At 47.0% G+C, this 24573-nt stretch overlaps 1 protein-coding gene across 4 annotated transcripts in view; it reads right to left on the reverse strand.

Annotated features, from left to right (window-relative positions):
- Positions 1–24404, reverse strand: part of SLC5A11 (solute carrier family 5 member 11) — a 43819-nt gene extending 19415 nt beyond the window's left edge. Inside the window, exons 1-9 of one of the 4 annotated variants that reach the window (XM_077760476.1) lie at positions 24342–24402; positions 24001–24069; positions 14413–14569; positions 11163–11234; positions 9125–9229; positions 7893–7952; positions 3585–3689; positions 2383–2488; positions 2–82 (exon numbers count right to left, since the gene is read on the reverse strand). In XM_077760476.1, the coding sequence (XP_077616602.1) occupies positions 2–82; positions 2383–2488; positions 3585–3689; positions 7893–7952; positions 9125–9229; positions 11163–11234; positions 14413–14547 (664 nt within the window). In that variant the 5' untranslated portion in view covers positions 14548–14569; positions 24001–24069; positions 24342–24402. Of the gene's footprint in view, position 1; positions 83–2382; positions 2489–3584; positions 3690–6392; positions 6497–7892; positions 7953–9124; positions 9230–11162; positions 11235–14412; positions 14570–24000; positions 24070–24341 lie in introns of those variants that run through there. The other 3 variants (XM_077760475.1, XM_077760477.1, XM_077760478.1) reach the window with 3 other exon arrangements.
- Between the last annotated feature and the right edge of the window lie 169 nt (positions 24405–24573).

Here is a 24573-nt window from a genome sequence, read left to right on the forward strand (position 1 = left end):
CTGTAGCCCATCAGGATGAGTGCTCCTATGAGCATGATCAGAGTCTGTAGGGCATCCGTATAGATCACAGCAGCCAGGCCACCTGGGGGCGGGGTGGGGATAAGCATTGAGATGAGGGTCAGACACCCTGGGTAACAGAGAAGTTAGCCTGGGTAGCAGAGAGGACCTGGAAGTTCAAGATCTGACAGGAGATTTCTTAGTGTTGTTTGCAAACATGGCCACATGCCTCCTTCCTGGTCACATACCCATGATGCCAGTGGCTTTCCTGCTCCTTTTCATATTGACATGAAGCTGATTTCTCTACCTCTTCACTGTGGGCTTGGCCAAGTGACTTGTTTTGACCAACAGAATATGGGAGGAGTGCAATGTGCAGGTCTCGGCCTAGTCCTCAGGGGCCCTGAAGCTTCTGCTCTTGCTTAAAACCATGGCATCTGTGGGTGGTTTGTTACATGGTAATTTCTAACTGATTCAGGAAGTGATGCATGGGCCATACTGAACAGCTTTATTTTTAACACTGGAAAAAGGATGTGAGTACGAGGTATTCAGAGCCCTAACAGGCCTCCTGAGCTGGGTCCTTTGGTAGGCCTCAGTGGATTCTTCTTTTGCCACCTAGCACAATCTTTGAAATGACAATAACGGCAACAAATCTATCTGGACAAGGCCATATTTCTAGTCTCTTCCTTATACTATACCTCTTTCTTCCCAAAGGAGAAGAGGTGTTTATCTGATCTGAACGTGTTTTACTAGTGGGCAAAGTCAGTGTGTAATAAAAAGCATGTGTGGAGGTGTGGTGTTCTACCAACCATGCCTCCTCCTTCCTGGCCAGCAGGAATAGGGCCCTGTCACAAATGAGGAGAGACTCAGTCTAGATTCTGGCCCCAACACTTTGCTGTCGTTAGCCAGGCTGAGTGCAATGATCCCGAAGCCAGGTGCCACTAAAACCCACCATCATTTCTATACTGATTATCTAGCTCTACGTGGTAGGGATAGAGAAGCAGACCAAAAAGCATGTTCCCTGTCCTCATAGAGATTACAGTCTAATGGAGCCTCAAACAAGGAAATACAGAGAGAGCTTTGTGACTAGCCCTTCCCTTTCCCTGGGCTCCAGGCACATGGCTTTGGTTAGTGCTTAACACGCTGAAGATCTCCTTCAGGGCCTTTGCATATATTTGATTTGCCTGCTTTTGAGCTTGGAGCCTCCAGTGGTGTTCCACAGCCCTCAGAACAAAATCCAGGCTAATTTCATCTTTTATTTCCTTCAAGGCGCTGGGTGCTGGCCTTTTCCCCATCACCCAGGCTGCTGTGCCACACAGTGCCAGAGCGGGGGGTGGGGGTGGGGGTAGAGATGGCATTCCTCTCTGGCATGTGGGAGTGGCCCCCTGGAGGTCAGCTGGACGCAGCTTGAGCCATCTGCTCATTGAGTGTCAGACACATTGAGCACCTTTCTGTTCCCCAAACAAAGGATGAGTCTTTACATGTGCCCTTCCCCCAGCCTGGGCTTCTCTTCCTCTGTCTTTCTCTTTAATGTTTCCTTCATACCACTTAAATGTGGTTCAAATGTCATCTTAGAAAGGTCTTCTATGTATTTTACATTCTATGTAAAAAAAAGAAAAGAAAAAGAAAAAACAAAAGAACTCTCCTTACCCATCACTCCCCATTGCACCCTACATGAACTTCCTTCAGAGCACTTATCAGATTATAATCATACATCCTGATATAATTTATTGGTTTCCTTGTTCATTGTCTGTCTCCCCATCCCCATTAGAATATAAGTTCCTTTGAGGTAAAGATTTTGCCTGTTTTGTCTACTGCTGTATCCTATTTCCTTAAACGGTGTCTAGCACACACTAGGTGATATACAGATATATTCACGGAATGAGTTATATCATGCCAAGAGGAGGCATAGGAGGGTGAGCTTGAGCAGAAGATGAAGATTAAAAGATGAATTTTCAAAAACAGATACTTGTCCAGGCCCTACTATATGCCAACCACTCCTCTAGAGTGCCTCTCTGATGAGAAAAGGTAAGGCTGTCTGACTTCAGTCTCCAAAATTGCAGCTGCTTACATCCTCACTCTGCAGAGTGCATGCATATAAACATGCACCTCAGTCAGTTTTAAATAAATAATTATTCAATAAATAAATGAAAAATAGCTGGATGCAGTTATGGTGCATTTATAAATCCTCCCTCTAACTGGGAAGCCATCTTCCCTTGGACAAGGGCCAAGAGACACCATATTATCTGGGGTCATTGATTGAGGTGTAATGAATGAATGGTTTTAACATACTGGAACATCAGAAGATGGACCAGGAAGAGATGTGGGTGGTGGTGGCCCACAGCCTCTTATGCACAGCCTCTTATGCACCCCCTTGTTCAGACATACCTGCAACCGTGTACAGAGCCGTGATGGCCAACAGCCCAACTATGGCCAGGTAGAGATCCAGGTGCAGAGACTGCTGAATAAAAATGGCGCCTGCATACATGTCCACCTGTAGAGACATAAAGTTCATGGATGAATGAATGGATGGACATTTTCAGTACAAGTTCTCCTAGGACTGGACTGTGGCAAACACAGAAGAGTCCTACACTGCCCTCTCTTCAGCTGTTTCTTCCCATATCAGAGGTCTCAAACTGGAACACTTGGGCAATTACATTTGAGACCCATTCCTTGGGCTAATACAACAACCTCCTCAATGGTCTTCCTGCTGCTACTCTTGGTCTTCCTAACCTCCGTCCTCCACATTGCAACCTTCATCAAATACCGTCATGGACTGATCATCCTTCCTCTGCCCATTAAAATTCTTCTATGGCCCCCCTATTGTCCCCAAGATAATATCTACATAAATAGGTTAGAACGGCATGCTTGCCCCTTGGCCTCATTTCCTTCACTTGCTCCATGTCCATCCAGGCCTCCAATATTTTGCTTGCTCTAGTCCATCCATCTGGAACGCCAGTCCCCCTTTCTCTATTTGGTAATTCTTCTTGGTCGTAACTTCCCTTGTGACGGCTTCCTCACATATGTAGCTTTCCACAGACCCATAGGCAGAATTGGATGCTGTCATCCAACATCTCTCAAGCCTGCAGCTGGCATAGCCTCAATTACTGTTGTTTGGATTGAATGGGATTCCTCTGCACCCCCTGCACCCTCCTCAGCCCCTGGGGCTCTCCCCAGCCCCAGCTGGAAGCAGGGACAGCATCAGCTCTTGGCCTCTTTCTAGAGATCTGCCCATCCAACCAAACGTCGAGGTGGAGCAGGCTCAATGGGCCTCAGCACATCCAATTAACAGCTGATCACTGTCTAATCACAGGAAGATGACAGCCCCACCCAGGGGTGACCTGCACCATCTAGTGATGTTGCCAGAGAACCTTTGGCAGAACCTTCTCCCAACTTCCTGCCCATGCTTACCCTCTCCCCCCACCCCTCCCTCCCTCTGTTGACCTCCCTGAAGCCTGCCCAACAGTACAAGGAAGTGCACGAGGAGGACACACTCCCAAGCAATAGCTGTATTTGATATGGCTGTTGATGGCATAGTTGATCCTCTCACCATGCTGCAAGGACATGGCTGGGCTATGTCCCCACCTTACCGAGATCTTGGTGAAGATGTAGATGAACAGGTAGAGCACAGCCAAGATGATGGGGATCCTGTTGCCACCAAAGCGTTTCCTTAGGTATTCTGGCATCGTGGTGACCTAGAGGCCAGAGCTGAGCTGTCACCACCCACCTGACTTTGGATACATGGCCTCAGGGCACTGGCCCTTCCCCCCTCCCCAAACTCAAAAGCACCGAAGGTCTTCTTGATGATAGGCTTAAAAAGGGAGGAGAAAATGGGGGCAGAGGAGTGGGGTGTAGAGGAACTGGGGTTCTGTGCAGGAAGATGTACCCAACTACCAAGCCCATCCCAATGTTTGCTATCTCTTATGTTACTTAATGTATTCCTTTAAACCAACTCATGTAAACAGGTAAATACATTTATCTAAAAAGGAAACTTCAAATCACCACTGTAAATGAAAAATCAATCCTAAATTTAAGGGAACCAGCAAAAATAAACACCGGATAATAAAACAATTCATTATTTTCTTTCTTTCTGGCAACACCAAGGACTCTAGACCCTGAGCCTACTCATTCATTTACAAAAAAGGAAAAGAATGCTGGAGAAGTGTTGGATTAGTCTTGAAGACATGCTACGACCAACATAACACTTTTCCCTTGAGGTCATCAAACAAGTGAAAGACAACAGAAAAGGAAATAACTGCACTACGTGACTTGGCGTAGTGGGTCTCATGTTTAACACCTAAAAGCATCTCAAGAATCTCCATTTGCCCCTGTTCCAAACTTTGGGGAACTGCTCTATTCTAAACCTTTGGTCAGGGAGCGCCTCGGTGGCTCAGCTGGTTAAGTATCCAACTTCGGCTCAGGTCATGATCTCACAGTGCGAAGTTATTTCAACTTCAATGTATGCTTGAAATCCTTTTCATAATAAAATATTGGCCAAACAAAAAAAAAATAAACTCCAGGAATAAATGGACATTTTCTAATAGAAAAGAAGCAAAAAGCTTCTCCCCCCCCCCCCAGAAAGCAATCTAGAACTCTGATTCTCATGAATGTCTTGCCCCATCCCTCTGATTTTGAGGCAAGGCACACACCAACAGGGATTTTCCAGAAGCACGTGCACTGACACCCTATCAAGGATTAACGCATGGGGACATTCAGCCAGTAATGAATAGACGTGCCCATGGTGACAGTGTGAGAGCTGACTTGAGGGGACACGGAGGAGCCCCGGTCCATTCAGGTGAGTGGCCTGAGGAACAGGCTTCTCAAGCTGACTCACTGGCTGTGATGACAACTGTCAGGCAGTCAAGGAGCTAAATAGGCATTTGCCAGCAAGCAAGCTGAGAGAGACAGACAGAGAAGAAGAAGTGAGGGATGGCCCACAGGCAGCACAGGAAATACCCTATGGTTGTAGCTGGGTGAATGTTAAAAAGAAGTAAATAAATGCAAGGGCACCTGTCTGGTTCAGTTGGTATAGAGTATGCAACTCTTGATCTCAGGGTCATGGGTTCGAGCCCCACGATGGGCATGGAGCCTAAAAAAAAAAAAAAAAAGGCTGCTGCCCTGGGAGGGGGGACGAGCACCCTAGTTNGGGTGGGGAGACTAAAAAAAAAAAAAAAAATGGCTGCTGCCCTGGGAGGGGGGACGAGCACCCTAGTTCGTCCTTGCTGCTTGTGGGGCCCCTCCCTCACAGGCCCCTCATTTCCTGGGGCAGAGGGCAGCAAGGGGCTTGCGGGACCTGCATACTGTCTCCCCAACCCCATCCCATCCAGGCTGCCATTCTCATCCTCCCGTAAAACCCCTCCCTCCTCCTCCGAAACCCCCACCCCTACCTCCAGCCTTCCCCAGAGCCCTGCCCAGCACTCAAGGGGATTTCAGCTCCTTTACTGTCTTCCTTTTCTTGGAGACCCTTCCCCAGGGTGGAAGCAGCCACAGGCACAGTGCAGAGAACCCACATGGGACACCTTGCACGGTATCTGTTTGCTCAGCCCTAGCAAGAATGGGACATTTCTGCTCCAGAACTGCACTTCCCTGACGCACACCTGGGCCTCGTCAGCCCTGGGACCCCCTTTACCTCCGGTGCCCCACATGGTCATCATAGCTCTCTTGTGTGCTAACTCTGGCAATGCTTTGGGACCTGGCCAAGACTTCTGGTCCCTAACTGGGTGCCTCTTCTTTTGGGCATTGGCTCATTCCTCATTTTGCTTCCTTCTGAATCCATGGAAGGCCCTGCTGCTGAGTTATTTCAGCAAATATTTAATTGCACATCTCCTGTGTACCAGGCACAACTATAGGAGAGAACAGAAACGGTTCCTACTCTCTTAGAGCTTACGATCTAATGGTAGACACACACATCTAGGGAAGTGGATCTCAACCGAAGACAACTTTGTAGCTACCCAGGGAACATTCGGCAACATATGGAGATGTTCTGGCTGTCACAATTTGGAGTGGGGGTGCTACCAGCATCTACTGGGCAGAGACTAGGCATGCTGCAAACACCCTACAATGCAGAGTACCCCCTACCTCAACATAGGCGCACACACACACCAAAAAAAAATTATCCAGCCCAAAATGTCACCAGTGCTGAGACTGAGAAGCCCTGGCTTAATGGGAGAGGCACATGGTCTAATGGGAGACACATGAGTTTAATGACCACAGGAGCTAATGCAAAGCAAAGGCCAGTATGATGGAGGAAATTCAACCTCATCAGGCAGGTCAGAAGGGTTTCTTGGAGGAACTGTTGTGTAAAGTAGGATTTTTGAACAGGAGGTAATCTCCCTGTAAATGAAAAGAAAAACTTTCCAGCAAGAGGGGAAAGCACTGTAATGTTCTAGAGAAATCACCTCGAAAGGATGGGGAACCGTCGGGAACTGGCACACAGCTGACGTCTGGCTCAGTAAGTGCTTCTCCAATGAATGACTGAATGAATGAATGAGGGAATGGATCCTACATGCAACTGGTCTGTAAGTTTCCTGATGGGTGGCGTCGGCATTACCCCATTCTCAAACTGCAGTGAACAAAAATCAGTTCTACATGCATAATGGACTTAAATGTGAAAAGTTCTAAAAGACAATATAGGAAAATATCTTTAAGATTGGAGTAGGAAAAGATTTTTTAAACAGGACATGAAAGGCAGGTAAAAGTGATAAATAGGACTACATTACAGTTGAGAACTACTTATCAAAAACATCATTAAGAGAGTGAAAAGGCAAACCAGGGTAGAAAAATATATACATATTTGCAACACATAAAACCACCCTAAGGGCTTATTTTCAGAATACATAAAGAACTTCTACCAATTAATAAGAAGCTCTATAACCTAATTAAAAAAAAAAAAAAGGTGGCAAAAGTCCTAGACTAGTGACTTCTCCAAAGAGGATATCCAACTGGTCAAAAAATATAAAAATAGAATTGTCAATTGAAAGCATAGTGAGATACAACCATACACCCACCAGATTAGCAAGAATTTTAAAGTTGGAAAATACCAAGTGTTGGCAAGGATGTGAAGTAATGGAGTCCAGGGAATTTGCATCCACTGCTGGTGGGACTATAAGCTGGTAGAAATACTCTGGGGGAAATATGGTGAGTATCTAGCAAAACCAGTTAAACATACCCAATAGACCAGATATTCTACTCAAAGGTAGACACTCTCCATAAACACCTGTTTATGTGTCTCAGGACATTTGCATAAAATGTTCACAGGGGCATTCTCCATCACAGCCTCACACTGGGAACAACCTAAATGCCCACGAACCAAAGAATGGACAAACACATGGGGTGAGTGGGGACAAACACAGTTGGGGAGTTCGAGCTCCGTATTGGGCTCTGCACTGACAGCATGAAGCCTGCTTCGGATTCTCTCTCTCCCTCTCTCTGCCCCTCCGTGGACCACGCTCTCTCTCAAGAAACTTAAATATATATATATATATGCTTTTTAAGTCTAAAGCAGCGTTGTTATTTGGGAACAAAAATGTTGACCCTTCAATCTGCCAAACTAACGCAGCTTTTACAGGTCTGTGTGCAAAGGAAGTAAAGCAGTAACACACTATGGCTTACACACATCAAAGACACCATGAGACTCACATCGGTGTCTTCGCATTGAAAACAAATGTTTCTAAGCATGCATGTCCCTTCCAGCACGTGTGCATCTTCATCATCGGTCACCAGGCGGGAGCTGTCAAGGCCGGGGCTCCCTGCTCTCACTTGTGAGGGGTCCCTCACCATGTGGGACCAACCTCTCGGGGACTGTCTAAGGGAGGTCATCAGGTGGGAAGGAGGGAACGCAGGGGTGACCCTCCCAAAGGGTTTCCCCTACCCACAGTACCAGACTCCCTCACACTCACCTGACCAGCGATATAGATGGGCAGGAAGATCCAGGCCAACATCAGCACGGAAAACAAGCCCTGCCCGGGAAAACAGAGTCAGGACTCAGCTCCCGCCCACCTCGAGGTGCTGATTTGGGTTCCCCTCTGTGCCTAGGGGTGACCCGGCCTGGCTCCACATCGGGCTCAGTCCCCTACTTATGGTACCTCATCCTCCCAGGGCCATCATATTTCCATGTTTAAATGGCAGAGGGCATGAAGGAGGGAAGGGTGGAAATAGAAGATTTTCTGGGACTCCTCAGTGTCGCCCTAAACCTCATGTCCTCCCTCTTCATCCAGATGTATCCCCTCCCTTGTTGAGCCAGGATGGGCTTTGTAAGTGAATCTCACCACATGGTAATGCATGCAGTGTAGTCTGCAGTGTAGAAGGAGCATTGTTAGTTACAGGGCACCTGGGCAGCTCAGTGGGTTAAGCATCCAACTCTTGACTTTGGCTCAGGTCATGATCTCAGGGTTCATGAGTTCAAGACCTGCATCAGGCCTCAGGCTGATAGCGCATAACCTGCTTGAAATTCTATCTCTCTTTCTCTGCCTCTCTCTCTTTCTCTCTCAAAATAAATAAACTTAAAATAAAAACATACAAATCTTAGTCACTATGGGAGCATGTGGCTGGCTTGGCCAATGGAGCGTGACTCTTGATCTAGGAGTTGTAAGTTCAAGTCCCATGTTGGGCACAGAGCTTACTTATAAACATAAAGTTTGTCTTAAAGAAAAAGTCACTATGAAGATGAAAATCGCTATTAATAATGCATGTCCTCCCCTGCAGTGAAAATCATATCCTTCCCGGACCCTGCCAGACAGGACAGTGTGTCCTAGCTCTTGGGTATCTGTGGGCAAAAAGGTCAAGAAGCACTGAGCCACAGAACCATGTTTTTGTGATGGCCAATTGCTATCTAATACACAGAAAAGGCCTCTGGTACTGGGACACCTTCTATCTCCTGCATCCACAGGGAAGGGATTCTGAGCCCTCTTCTCCCACATGTTGGCTTATTAGGGTCTTGACCTTACCAGCCAGCATCAAGCAAACCCACACAAGCCAGGAGCTTACAGGTGAAACGAGTTTTAGCTGACGAGGAGTACCCTTGATGCTTCCTGCTTGTTTTCTCACGAAATACGGGGCATTCACACTGCCCCCCAGGATCACCTACTGGGCAAGGGTGAGCTGTAGACTCCCTGGTAAACCAAATACTTACATTCAACTCATAAGCAGTCACAGAAAGGCCTGCAGCAGCGCCTGACCCTGCCAGGCCTACAAAATGCCCACTTCCAACATTGCTGGCAAACAAGGACGCACCCACCTGCAGAGAGATGGACAAGTCAGATCTTGGAGCCAAGGTCTATGTTGTCTTCTCCCCACCCCCAGTTCTTCCCATGGTCCAGAGGGACCAAGACAGAAGGAGAAATAGAGAAGGTGGGGCCATCCCTAGCCAATCTGGCGTCTTTGTTTTCAAATTAGAAAGACTTCTCCAAAACACTCTTACTTCCAGCTATCAGAAATTGGCACAGTAAATATGCATCCTTATGATGCCTAAAGTGTGAATCGTGTCCCATAGGGATGGGCAGTGCACAAGGTGAACAACTGTATGCATCGTCCCTGGGGGAAAGGATGATAGGCATTGTGGAAGGTGCTTCATGATGAGAATCAGGAAGCTTTTGTCATATATCCCAGTTCTGCTTCTTTCTAACTTGGCGAAGTAGATAGATAGTTCTCGAGGTGGTAGAACACTAGGTGGCCAAGCCTATACTCAATGACCCCTGTCCCTAGTCTCAGCTGATTGAACCAGACAGCCCCAGTTACGTGGCCCAATCTAGGTAAATTACATTTTCTCTCCTGGGCATCTGGAGTGGGGACACCATCTGTGATACTAAATCCTAGTTAGTTTCTCTCACCGAGGCCTACCTTCTCTTGGTTAAACATAGAGATTGGTCAGTGATGGAAGACTGATAAAAGTGTATTAGCACCACACTGTGACCTTTCCTTTCATGCAGTCAGGAGGACTGACAGAACAAGAAAGGGAATGATGTTCACACTATGCGATTTGAAGTTACTTAAGGCTGTGTCAGTGTGCAGCTGCAAAATCTTAGAGCGGCTGTTACTCACACTTTGGTCAACACTAAATTATAAGCTCCTTGAGGGTGAAGACCAGCTTATGGACATACCCTGTGTTGAATACAGTGCCAGACACATTCTTCAGTGAATGTATTTTTTAGTGAATTTGTTGAATATATAACCCAGAGCATGTTTTTGGTCTGAGAACAGTATGGTCATTGTCTTCAGATATTTCCCTGACCAGGGTCTCAGACACCAGTTGTCTCTCTGCACCTTAAAGCCTACATCTTTTGGACTCACTGCAAATGGAAGCTGTGCTTCCTCTTCTTAGTTCAAAGATTTCACCCTTATTTCAGGAGATTATAAGTAAATTATTATTCTTGACCACCCAGGAAGTAGGTGGGCCCATGAAGTGGACACCTGTGTATGTGTGTGCCTGCGCACACGTGTGTGTGTTGTATTTGGCAATGCCCTGATGTCCACTCAAAAAGAAAACATCAACTGGACTGTTCTGTTTGTTATTTGTGTTTTCAACATCCATATTACCTTGTCCCAGTAATGGTTTCTAGCTCCTTTTTCATTTCTCATCGCATATGCTTGAGGAGAGGTTCCAAGCTCCACCACCCCACCCCCGAGCTCAGGCACTGAGTGTGTGACCTAAGCTTGAGTCAATTGGCACATCAAATGACTCTAGTCACAGTGACTGGCACAGAGATGGGCATGGGACACAATTAGAGATGAGATATTTTCCATGCTCTTCCCATAGTGCACTGGAACCTGAGAGGATGAGAAGTCTGGAGCCATTTTGTTGGGAATAGTGATCATCCTGAAAAAGAGAGATTGATATGGAGGGAAGGAAGGAAGGAAGGGAGGGAGGGAAGAAGGAAGGAAGGAAGGAAGGAAGGAAGGAAGGAAGGAAGGAAAGAAGGAAGGAAGGGTGGAAGGGAGGGAGAGAGGGAAAGAGGGAAGGATGGAAATCAGGTCCTAATGATATCACTTGAACCCTTGCACTCAACCATACCAGAAACCAGCCTAAGTGATGAATTCAAATTTGAGTTGGAGCTAAGCCTTCTCTAGACTGTGCCCTTACACAATGTGCAAGCCAAGCCCTGAGAGACCAAAGGCTAGACAGACCATCAGCATGTGAAGAAGCGACTTTAATTGAACCAAAGACCACTTACTGGCCACCACACCATGTCCCCTCCGGCTAGGAAGTAGCCTTTCACAGTGTCTCTTTTGGTCTTCACTGTGGACTGAAACAAAGAAGAGGGGTGGGTGACAGTCAGAGGCATCCCAAAGTGCCAAAGCCTTGGATTACCAACTGGGAGTCTAGCCTGCAAGATTTAGACAGCAAATATAGGGTGCTTTTGACCCATGGTTTTTAAGAAGATTTTAATTTGAGGGGCGCCTGGGTGGCTTAGTCGGTTAAGCGTCCGACTTTCGCTTAGGTCATGATCTCGTGGTTCGTGGGTTCGGGCCCCGCGTTGGGCTCTGTGCTGACTGTCAGCTCAGAGCCTGGAGCCTGTTTCAGTCTGTGACTCCCTCTCTCTCTGACCCTCCCCTGCTCACGCTGTCTCTCTCTCTCTCCTAGAAATAAATAAAACATTAAGAAAAAAAACTTAAAAAAAAAAAAAGAAGATGATTTTAATTTGAATGCTTTAGAGGAGACATAAATTCTTCAGGTCAATACAACCCCTACCACTCCCCGCTTCACATACCTAAGGCTCCCCTACATGTTTGAGTTTTCAACCCACGCCTTATCTAGGATAGCTCATAATGGGCGCTATTTATTGGGTGTTAGTGTTATATAGTTTCATAGTAGCACAGCCGTCAGACACCACCAAGCATCTTGGAGCTTTATCCCAGGTTAATCCTCACACACACCTAGGAAGTATCATTAAGCCAATCTAACACATGAAGAAAACAAGGCTCAGAAGTCAAAAGTCACTCTAGTGCTGTATTTCCCAATAGCAGAAGTGCCAGGAATTCAGATACACGTCAGCCTCGGGAGCCCATGTCCTTAGGCTGGTTTACAAAACCATCTTTAGGGGTAAGCTTCCAGGCAACAAAAGTGTTTGAATAGAAACATTTTCGCTACTAAGTAGCTTGTGTGATCTTGGTAAGTTGTTGAACCTCTCTGAGCCCAGGTGTGAATACTGTTGAGGGGATTTTTTCTGGATAGGAGATGACAGGAAATGGTACCTTTTCATCCCTGCAAATGATTTTGCTATAGAAAACAGAATCTGAGGCTCATTCCAGCTCATTCCTGACACAGGAAGTATTTTTTTTTAAAAATAAAGAACTCCTGGGGCGCCTGGGTGGCTCAGTAGGTTAAGTGTCTGACTACAGCTCAGGTCATGGTTCATGAGTTCGAGCCCCACACTGGGCTCTGTGTTGATAGTGTGGATCCTGCTTGGGATTCTCTCTCTCTCAAAATAAAAAAATAAACTTAAAAAATAATTTTTTTAAATGAAAAACTCCTTGAAAGGGATTATCTAAATCCAGGGTTCCCAAACTAGTAATATATGAGAGTCTCCTGGTCCTCTTGTGAAACTACGGATTCCCAGTGACTCCAGCCTCATCCTAACCTAACCCTGACCCCAAAGCTGTCTGACATGAAATTCTTACTCTTAACAATGCCTCCTCCATCTCACTATGTCCTGCTAAGAGTAGAGGCGATGTGTGTGTGTGTGTGTGTGTGTGCGCGCGCGTGTGCACGTGTGCGTGAGTGCAGAGAAAGGTCTTTGGGACGTCCAGCACTTTTTATCCCCTTCTTGACCTGGAGTAGGAAAAGCCAAGGGGTAAGAGTAGAAAAATGATCTATAAACACTTGGATCAAAGTGGGGACACCTTGGGTTTCAGTTTTCAAGTCCTTTGTACCAAATGGCCTAAAAAACAGATAGCAGGTGTTTCCTCTTCACCATCCTTATCCCAAAGTTACTAATCTCCTTACAGTGTAAGGAGTTCCTAAGGAGCACCTGGCTGGATCAGTTACAAGAGCATGCCACTCTTGATCTTAGGGCCATGAGTTTGAGCCCCATGCTGAGTGTAGAAGTTACTTAAATAAATAAAAATAAATAAATAAATGGTTCCTAGAAATTGATAAGTAAAAGAATAGGAACCTAATGAATATGGGAAAAAGATATAAAGCCGTGCTTCACAGAAAGGAATTAGATGGTCTTTAAATTATGTAAGAGTGTCCAGACCCATTTATTACAAGATAAATGCAGTTTTTTGAGAGAGAGAGCACATGCATGAGTGAGGGAGAAGGGCAGAGGGACAGAGAGAATCCCAAGCTGGCTGTGTGCTGTCAGCACAGAGCCCAACACAGGGCTCGAACTCACGGTCCGTGAGATCATGACCTGAACCAAAGTTTTACACTCAACCAACCGAGCGACCCAAGTGCCTCAATCCTATGTAACTTTTAGGAAGACCAGGAAGCGTCTATGCACTGATATGAATATGAAAAGATATCCAAGAGACCCTGATAAGTGAAAAATAGCAAGGTAAAAAAACAGTAGTATAATAATAAGCTACTTCCTATTTAAGAAAGAGGTAAATATACGTGATAATATTTGCTTGGATTTCTATAAGGAGAACTCAAACTAATGTACAAACAAGGTTACAACAGCGGTCACCTGAGGAGGGGAGGGTAGTAGTGAGACTTTTCACGGTATGTCTTTTTTTAATGTTTATCTGAGAGAGAGAGAGGGAAAGAGAAGGGCAGAGAGAAAGGGAGAGAATACCAAGCAGCCTCTGGGCTATCAGTGCAGAACCTGACTCAGGGCTACAACTCACACACCATGAGATCATGACCCCTGAGCCAAGATCAAAAGTTGGACACTCAACCGACTGAGCCACGCAGATGCCCCCTAAGTAGTTTTTGTTTTTGAACCATGTGACCCTATTGCCTTTAAAAAAAAAAACAACCTGGGTGGCTCAGTCAGCTAAGCATCTGACTTTGGCTCAGGTCATGATATCAACAGTTCGTGGGTTCATGCCCCGTGCCAGGCTCTGTGCTGACAGCATAGAGCCTGAGGCCCACTTCAAGTTCTGTGTGTGTCTCTCTCTCACTCTGTCTCAAAAGTAAACACTAAAATTTTTTTAAAGCTTCCTTTAAAAAAGAAAAAAGAAAAAAGAACATGGCCTTCAAAGTGAAGGAGATATGGATTCTAACTCCAGCTGTGCTAACTTACTAACATATAACAGGCTTCCATTTTTGAGCCTCAGTTTCCTTATCTAGAAAATGGGTACAGTAGTAGTGCCTTCCTCATAAGACATCTGTGCAAATTACATGACATAGCATAAATCAAAGTGCCTAAGATAGCACCTGACCCATGGTCAACTTAACGCAGTTTTACAAGTTTCAAGTTCCAAGTACTTTATGACCTCGGGCGAGTTTCTTCCCCTGCCTCCCCTGGTCTGGCTTACCCAAAGTCCAACAGCCAGGACAAAGAGGAAGTACAGAACCAGCACGGCAATGTCACCTGGCTCCAGGCTCCTCTGGGGAAAAGCCTCCAGGGGATCTGATTCGGTGGGCTGAGGGCTGCTGGGGGTACTCTCCATGGTGCTGAGCACACTCTCAATCCTGTGGGAAGTACAAAAGCACCTTAGAGGTCACCACCACACTTTCTCACCCTCTGTGTGGCTGCCTCCTTGGAGCACCCAAGCAAAAGGACACCTGTGCAGAGATGTGTGGTGGGGACAGATCTCCAGGGAAGGCAGATCCACCCACCCATCTGTCCATCTATCTGTCCACTCATTCATTCAGCAAATGAAATGAAGTCACATCAAATCAACAGCTAATTTTTAGCAATTCAGCCACTCACTTGGCAACGTATTAAGAACAAACAGCATGAACAGTACAGATGGTTTCACCACAGCACCCCGATTCAGAAGCCCATGTCCAAGAGTGAGAGTAAAACAAGACACTGGAGCTATTCCCCAATTCTGAGGAACCTCAGAGAGGGGCAAGAGTCAAGCCAACAATTTTGTCTGAGGGTCGGCAAGGCAGTAGTCTTGTTCCAATGTCAGACACGCCTGTAAGATGCACATATTTTATAATATATATAGCACCTCCTACATCATTTTAAGTGTTTACAAACCTGCAAAGTGGGCACTATAATGATCACCCCCATTTTACAGATGGCAAAACTGAGACACAGAGAAGTAACTTGCCTAAGGTTAATATGGCTCAAGTGGCAGAGCTGGGATTTGAAGGCAAACAATCTCGCTTCAAAATCCATGCCCTGAACCAGTGTCCTAAGCTGTTTTTCAATTTAATGGGTTCTACAGTGAGCAGAATGCTCCCCTTCCAGATGTGTACCTTCTAATCCTCAGAAGCTGTGAATATGTTAAGTTACACGGCCAAAGAATAATTAGGTTTACAAATGGAATTAAGGTTGCCAGTCAGCTCTCCTTAAAATAGGGAGATTTTCCCTGAATTGTCTGAGTGAAATAACTGCAACCACAGGGTTCCTTAAAAGTGAAGAGAGAATCAGGAAAGAGAATCAGCATCAGAAGGATTTCGGCCAATGTTGCTGGCTTTGAAGATGGAGGAAAAGGGCCCAAAAACCAAGGAAAGCAGGCAGCTTCTAGAAGCTAGAAACAAAATGGAATACATTCTGCCCTAGAGTATCCAAAAGAATTCAGCCCTGATGTCACGTTAACTTTAGCCCACTGAGACCCATTTTGAACTTATGACTTTCAGAACTGTAAGAGAGTAACCCTGCATCACTTCAAGCCACTATGTTTCGGGTGATTTTTTGCAGCAACAACTGGAAACTAATAAAATGCCTAAGGATGATTTTTAATCATAAGTGATTTGGGCATATTCCCGTGTTAACGTGACTCCACTCTGGCAGTCTGGGAACAAAAAGACTCAGTCCCTGCTACCCATGAGGTGCCGCCCAATAATGGAAAAATTCACTCATCAGATAACAATAGAGATGTTTCATATGGTGCTCAAAGACAGATGTGTTAAGGATTCAGGCTTAGGAGCTGCACAACTGGCCCCACCACTCAAGAGTCCTGAGAATGGGGACAAATTCCCTAACTGGGCAATAAGAGGGAAATGCACAGATCGCTGAGCTCATACCTGTGAAGGGCTGGATGCAGCATTTGCACAGCTATGCTTAATAAATTCTGGCTACTCAACATGGATGGACCTTGAGGGTGTCATGCTGAGCGAAATAAGTCAGGCAGAGAAGGACAAATATCATATGTTTGCACGTATAGGAGGATTAGGAGGAACTTAACGGAGGACCGTGGGGGAAAAGAAGGGGGGAAATGGTGGGGGAAAGGGAGAGAGGCAAACCATGAGAGACTCTTGAATGCTGACAAAAACTGAGGACTGATGGGGGTGGGGGGGAGATGGGCATGAAGGAGGGCACTTGTGGGGATGAACACTGGGTGTTATATGGAAACCAATTTGACAATAACATATTTGTAAAAAAAAAAAAAATTCTGGCTACTCTTATTATCACTATTATTTTCTACAAGATGCAGTGAGTGAGGTAAGGACCACTTCATTGTCACTGGAGGGATCCAGACAGGAGCATGTAAGCTGAAATTTGAAGAATGAGTCAGTGGTCCTATCTGTATGAGCAGAGATGGGGGAGCATTCTAAGCAAGACAACAGCATCTACACGCTAAGGTGTGAGTAAGCATGTCATGTTTAAGGAATCGCCAGATTCTTGCCTGAGCATCAGGTAAGATTAGGAAGAGGGAGATGGACAGTGAGGCCAATCAGATATGAAGGTGATGCTTTGATGTCATTAAAGGATTTTTATAGGGTCAGTGATTTGCAACTTCTCAGACATCACTTCTATTTTTATAGCAAATATTTTTATAAAGATTTCAGTTTATTTTAAGAGAGAGCAAGAGCAGGAGCACGGGAGGAGCAGAGAGTGAGGAAGAGAGAATCAAAGCAGGTTCAACACAGTCCGTATAGAACCCAATGCAGGGCTCAAACTCACAAACCCAGAGATCGTGACCTGAGCCAAAACCAAGAGTCAGATGAATAACCCACTGAGCCACCCAGGCGCCCCATAAAGATTTTATTTTTAAGTAATCTTTACACCCAACATGGGGCTTGAACTTATAACCCCAAGATTAAGAGTTGCAAGCTCTACTGACTGAGCCAGCCAGATGCCCCTATATTTTGTAATGCCACTCCTACTGAAGACTGAAACGAAATTATTAGTAAATACTTCCTATCTTCTGCACATCACTTTTTAAATTTTTTAAAATGTTTATTTTTGAGACACAGACATAGACACAGAGCACAAGCAGGGTAGGGGCAGATAGAGAGGAAGACCAGATCTGAAACAGGCTCCAGGCAGCTGTCAGCACGGAGCCTGACGTGGGGCTCAAACTCACAAACTGCGAGATCATGACCTGAGCCAAAGTCAGATGCTTAACCAACTGAGCCACCCAGGCACCCCTGCATATCACCTTTTAAAAAGTCTATACAATGCTTTAAGTGCAAGAGAAATAAAAGGAAAGCCATTTATGATAAACTGATGAATGCATCAACATATACTCTGATATCCTGACTCCACAGGAGACCCTGAGGGGCAATCAGATACTTGCACTCACTAGGCTGAGTAAGTTTTGAATTTAAGAGAAGAAACTTAGTAGCCATTTTAGTCCAAAACCTCAGAATCCAAAGTGAATTGTAGAGGAATAGCACCAGCGTCATGAACAATGTGTAAGTTGGAGCACTGAGACCCTGGTACAGCCGAAAATCCACGTGCAGTTTTTGACTCTCCCAAAATTTAACTACAAATACCCTACTGTTGAGCGGAAATCTTACCAATAACATAAAAAAATCGATTAACACATATTTTGTATCTTATCTGTATTATAGACTATATTCTTATAAATTCAGGTAAATAAAATAAAATACTAAGAAATCATAAGGAAGAGAAAATACATGGACAGTGCTGCATTATTTATTGAAAAAACAAATCCACATTACACAGTTCAAACCCAAGTTGTTCAAGGGTCAACCATATTACACCACAATTCTTAAGTTTGTGAACATACTTGTGATTTTAATGCTATGAAAAAGTCCAAGCACTTGCCATGATATACCACACTTTTAAGACAGCACTCTGGGGCCACAACTGGCTCAGTCAGTTGGGCGGCCAACTTCAGCTTAGGTCACGATCTTGTGGTCCGTGGGTTTGAGCCCCATGTTGGGCTCTGTGCGGACAGCTCAGAGCCTGGAGCCTGCTTTGAATTTTGTGTCTCCCTCTCTCTCTTTATCCCTCCCCCACTCAAGCTCTGTCTCTTTCTGTCTCAAAAAAAAGTAAACATTAAAAAATTTTTTTAAATAGAAAAGGATTAAAAAAAAACAGAGCACTCTGAAAAATATGAGACAATGTTGTGAAGATAAAAGCAGGTACATTCTTCGCTTTAGAAAAATTTTTTAAAAATTGTGTTTCATAACCATTGGAGGCAGGCTCTAGTCTATAGCTTGCTGCTCACCCACATGGAAGTCTGGAACATCTCAAAGTTCCTGTTGCATGGGGCAGTTCTGTGCGTTCGGGCAGTATAGCATCTCTGGTCTCCATGCACTGAAGGCCGGTGGGACCCCCAAATCATTGTCACAAGCAAAAATGCTCCCATACTTTTTTTTTTTTTTAATGTTTTATTTATTTCTAGGAGAGAGAGAGACAGCGTGAGCAGGGGAGGGTCAGAGAGAGAGGGAGTGACAGACTCTGAAACAGGCTCCAGGCTCTGAGCTGGCAGTCAGCACAGAGCCCGATGCGGGGCTCGAACCCACGAACCGCGAGATCATGACCCAAGCGAAAGTCGGACGCTTAACCGACTAAGCCACCCAGGTGCCCCTCCCATACTTTTTTTTAAAGCATCTCTTGCTGGGCAGCAACACCTCTGTGGCACATCTGTGCTCTGGGTTAAGGGACGAGGGGACTGTCGGATCCGATGGGGGTGGCGTGGGTTGACTAGAAGCAGGAAGGTAGGCAGGAAGGTGACTGTGTAATGACACAGACTTTAAATGAAGTCTAGAGGTGGGTGCAAGAGGATTTGAGAAATAACTTGGGAGTAAAATCAATAGAGCCTGGGGCACCTGGGTGACTCAGTCGGTTAAGCATCTGACTTTGGCTCAGGTCATGATCTCATGGTTTCTGAGTTCAAGCCCCACGTTAGGCTCTGCGCTGACAGCTTGAAGCCTGGAACGCACTTAGGATTCTGTCCTCCTTTCTCTCTGCTCCTCCCCTGCTCACACTGTCTCTCCTCCAAAAATAAACATTCAAAAATAATTTTTAAAAACCAACAGAGGGGCGCCTGGGTGGCTTTGTCGGTTAAGTGTCTGACTTTCGCTTAGGTCATGATCTCGCAATTCGTGGGTTCGAGCCCCGCGTCGGGCTCTGTGCTGACTGCCAGCTCAGAGCCTGGAGCCTGTTTCAGAGTCTGTGACTCCCTCTCTCTCTGACCCTCCCCTGCTCACGCTGTCTCTCTCTCCTAGAAATAAAAATAAAAATAAAATAAAATAAAAAAACCAACAGAGCTTGGTGAATAATTGACAGGGTAAGGACTGGGGAGTAATTTCCTGCAGACAGAATGGCCTGATTACCTGGGCAGGCTGTTCCTTGTTCCTAGAGTANATGCCAGGAGCATCTTCTCCCAGTTGTAAGAGCTACAGATGTCCCCTGGGTGGAGTACAAGGCCTTGGAGCCCTACGAGAGGGGACTGGATATTCACTTAAGACATGATGCCTCAAGGGGGCGCTCTATGATCTTAAGTTCCCTTCCCATGCCAAGGATAGCTCTAAACTTCTCCTTGGGCTGCACCTTGCCTCATTCTGTTGGGAGGGTGCTCACAGCTTCTCAGACCTTGGACATGGTAGCCCTTTCTCTAAAAGGGAAGACCCAAGCAACTATGGATCCACTGCATTTATGGTGAAAGATGGGAGAGAAAAGAAGAGAGGAAAGCCAGCCAGTACTGGTAAGACCCAGCTCAGACACTTAATGGGTCCTAATGCAGGAGGAAGAAGTAGCAGAAGCCAGGATTCCCCTCACTGTGCAGTCAGCCTAGATTTCATGGCCATTATCATCTGTGAAATGGGGTAACAATCTGCTCCAGACTAACCTAACTGGACCAGACACCTCAAAGTCTGTTCAAGAAAGCAGGAAGGGAAGCTACAGTTTCTCAGGTTGGATCAGAGGTTCATAAAAGAGGGTCTAACCAGGAAAGGCACGTTCCGGAGGCTTGGAGAGGAGGGGGCTAGATGGTCCCTCAAGGTATCTCAAGGGTGAAATCCCTATTAGGTAGGTAGTGTCAGTGCACATCATCAGCCAGGAAGTTGTGGCTGGGAGAGGCTTAGCGTCATGTCCACAGCCAGGGCTCGAGCCCTGATCTGTATGGCTTCACACCCTGTGTTTTTAGACACTCCAACCTGCTGCTTCCAAATCTGGGGGCTTCGGGGAAGGTGAGGGCTCAGAGCTCAGGAAGCAGTTCAAGGTGGAGACTGATGCAGAACTGGGGAGTAGGGTGGATGGTTCTAGAACCCAGCAGGTCTGAAAGGGAGGAGGGAGGGGCAGTGGGCTGCGGGGGGTGGGGGGGGAAGCAGGCCCCTCCCCCAGCTGCCCCTTGCAGGCCTCTGCCCGCCAGGCACCGAGGGCGGTGGGAGCGGATAAACAACTTATTCATCACGGCTCTGGGCAGACTGGCACTGACTCCAGGCTCTTCCTGAGCCCCAGGGAGGTGGGGGCCCTGCCAGGGGCCGGGAGGGACTGACCCATGGGCGTGGTAGGAATAGGAGTGGGGGCCAGAAAAGCTATGAACCTTAGTGCTGCTGCTTTGGCCACATGCTCACAGGCACAACACAGCCCCTTCTCAGCAAATCTGAGAGCGCTGTGGACTGGAGGCATGGAGCTCCCTTCCGTCTGGTCAGCCTGTGAGGGACACACCGGTACCAGTCCCCTTTACAGGTGGGAGATGAGGCATGAAGAGGGAAAAGTGAGCTGGGTTCAGGTCCTAGCCACTTACTTCTAGGTCACGGTAAATGCCCAGAGGCAGAATTCAAACCCAGTCCTCAACTGAAGGACCTTGCATTACCTGATACTGGCTGCTCTGTCTGTATTTCCTCCCTCCTGCTCTTCCTTCTGGTCTGCTCCCCTCCTCCTCCCCTCCCACCTTCTCTGTTCTTTCCCACAAGCATTTATTAGGCACCAGCTGTGTGCCAGGGTCTGTGCTAGGCACAGAGGACAAAGTGGTGAGTGAGCGAGCGGGGCAGACATGGTCCCGTCCTGGCAGGTTCTTCCCCGGGCCCCTGCGGCTCTGTGAGTGAGAGGCCTCTGCCCTTGTGCTGCTCCGTGACAGCCAAGCTGGGGGTGGGCTCTGGGCTCACCTCCTGTGAGGGACCCTTTCTGTGTGGGAGGGCAGAGTCAGTGGCAGTCGGACAAAGCTGTCCTTGTAACAAGGGCTTTGTTTGTAAGAATGCCCTGCCCTAGCAGTCACCGATGGGCCAGAGAACAAAGGAAGCCCAGCTCCCAGGGACGCAGCTCACCCTTTCCTTTTAGCCGGTTACATAATTTGCCACAGTAGATGTAGAAATTTTCCACGCCCCACTGCAAGAAAAGACTGGAAAACACGTCCGCAGGTGGGGTGAGGGTACTAGGTTTCTCAGGCTAGTTCCCCTGTGTGCCTCCACTGCCGTGGACCAGGTTTACATGATTCTTTTATTTTGAGAGAGAGCGTGAGTAAGCAGGGAAGGGGCAGAGAGAGAATATCAAGCAGGCTCCGCACTGTTAGCCCAGAGCCTAGCTCAGGGCTCAAATTCACAAACCATGAGATCGTGACCTGGGCTGAAACCAAGGTGCTCAACGACTGAAGACACCCAGGCTGCCCCTATACGATTCTTTAGAACTTTTATGTGTCTTGAAATATTTCATGACAAAAGAAACAGAAACAAACAAAACAAGACTTACAGCCCAAAACCATCTGCGTATATTAAATATATGCCAAGACACAAAATAGAAGTATTTTGCCAGGATGCAGGCATATTTGTCAAACACATTATTGGGGACAGGAAAGAAAAGAGACAGACAAACTAGGGAGGGGCCCCGCTCTGACAAAAGATGACAATTTTACTGCAAGTCTTAATTATAGACCAAAGCTCTCTGGGAAAGAGATGTGCCCTGATCAAATGTAAAGATACTGAACTGCACTGCCTGGTTCAAATCCCACCTCTGCCTCTTAATGAGCTTGATGATCTTGGCCAAATAACTTCTCTGAGGCTCAGTTTCCCCATCGATAAAATGGGGTAATACTGAGACCTATGTCACAGGTTTGCTAAAGCATTAAGCAAATCCATTATATAACATGATTACATCTAGAACACTTGGTGTGTCCCTCTGCTTGTTAAAAGAAAAAAAAAAAGAGCCTGGACTTTGTGGTCAAATGGGTCCTGGCTGCCTACATGTGTGCATCTCATTTTAAACCCACAGCACCCCAGAGGTCAGGTCTCTGTAATCCCATTGGACAGGGGAGAAAAATAAAGCAGAGGTGCCAGGCCCAAAGTCACACTGCTGGTAAATGACTGAACTCGGGTCCTGCCCAGGCTTAACCCCTAAGCTGGTAACCGCTGCCTGGCATGTGGACCCTTGGCAGGGTAAATTCCAGGGGTGAAGACCTTCAAGGATGACCTGTCTCATGATTCCTGGAGAACAGACCATCCAGATGCCAACGTGGCATCGCAAACAGAACACGTCCAATTTGGGGAGTGTGCTGTTGGAACCCAGTACCCACCACTTCACTCGGCGGCCACTTAGCACACCCTGCCGCTTACAGACACCTGAGAGCTTTAAGTCATGCGTTCATTCATTCACTCATCCAACCAGTGGCCTGCGGGCATCTGTGATGTGTGGGGCACTGTGCCAAGCATGACAGCTACCAGGGCATGTTGACACACACCATCGAAGAGTTTAAAGTGTCTCTTTCTCAACTCCCAGAATCTAATGGTCCCTAATTCATTCCCTTCTACCTCCCAAGCACGACTGAATCTGTCGATTTTCCTTTACCTTTACTTCCAGGCTTCCACCCATCCAGAGCCCGCATCACCTGGGTCTATACTAGGGCAAGGACCTCCTTCCTCTTCCCCTTCCACTCCACCCCTGGTATGGAAGCCACAGGGATCTTTGACCATATATCAGATCAGGTCATCAACAGTCTCATCTCTTACCAGCCCTTGAGCACTACCTTGACCTCAGGGTCTTTGCCATTCTGTTCCCTCTGCCTGGAATGCTCTTCCCTCTCTTTGGCCTTAACCTGACCAGCTCCTATCCAGCCTTCAGATGTCAACCCCAAAAGAGTTCTCTCCCAGCCTCAGACTATAAATCAGGTCCTTAAGTTATTTGCCGTGATAACAAACATGACTTTTCCTCACTGTTGAATCAAACGAGACGTCTGATCTGTACGAGTCTCTTATCACTGGCCATCGCCGCTACTGTAAGCTCCTGGAAAGCAGGGACCATGTCTCTCTTGCTCACATTGTCTGAAGCTGGCACTCAATAAACATCTGAGTAACAAACATGAGATTTCCAATAAAAAAACAAACACATGAAAAATGATAGGATTTCCAGACCTTTTGCTATATAGCCTTACACACTGTGACCCCTCCTTCCAAGTCCTACCCCCAGGACTTTGGGAGGGCACCTCTCTCTTCCACTTCTCCAGAATCATCCAGCAGAAAGCCAGATGTTGTGGGTGAGCTCATGGCTGTGGGAGGCGAGTCTCGGCTTTGCTGCTCACTATCTGTGCAAACCTGGGCATGTTTCTGAATGGCTGTTGCTCTCTGTCTGTGAATCAGGGTGCCTGTGTCCTCAGCGGGGACCTGGCTCAGGAAGTGAAGCCCGGTGCACGTGCCCAGCATTTTGCAGTGCCCAGCATTTTGCAGTGAAACTCCTATTTGCCTTGTAAATAGCAACCCTGCAGTCAGCAGCCCATCCCTCCTGCCTTTCAGTGGTTTACAAAGATACTTCCACTCACGTTATCTCTTTGGGTCCTTGGGAGACAGCAGGCCTGTAGGCTGGGCTGGGCTGAGGTTTACATTCCCATCTAACAGATAAGGGGACCTGAGGCTCAGTGAAGTGAAATATCAGCTGTCTCAACTTGGGAAGCGGATGAACAGGGACCATCCTGGTGCCAAAGGGCTGTACCCACCCCCCCCTCAACACACACTCCATGTGCCTGGTAGAGGGGAGCTGTGCCCCCACCCCCGGCTCGCAGCTGGAGTCCTCTCGGCCACCACCGCCTCCCTTCCCTAGTCCAAGGTCCCCAGCTTGGAGAATGGGCTCGAGGTTGGGCAGGGTGCCAGCAGGGAATCTTACCTTCTTCTGATGCAGGGCTCACCTGCCCTGAGCCCTGCCGGTGGCTTCTGGGCCAGAAGGAGGTGGTNCCTCTCGGCCCCGCCTCCCTTCCCTAGTCCAAGGTCCCCAGCTTGGAGAATGGGCTCGAGGTTGGGCAGGGTGCCAGCAGGGAATCTTACCTTCTTCTGATGCAGGGCTCACCTGCCCTGAGCCCTGCCGGTGGCTTCTGGGCCAGAAGGAGGTGGTGGAGAAG

Source organism: Crocuta crocuta, unplaced genomic scaffold, assembly GCF_008692635.1.
Source record: "Crocuta crocuta isolate KB4526 unplaced genomic scaffold, BGI_CrCroc_1.0 scaffold73, whole genome shotgun sequence".
Taxonomy (NCBI): domain Eukaryota; kingdom Metazoa; phylum Chordata; class Mammalia; order Carnivora; family Hyaenidae; genus Crocuta; species Crocuta crocuta.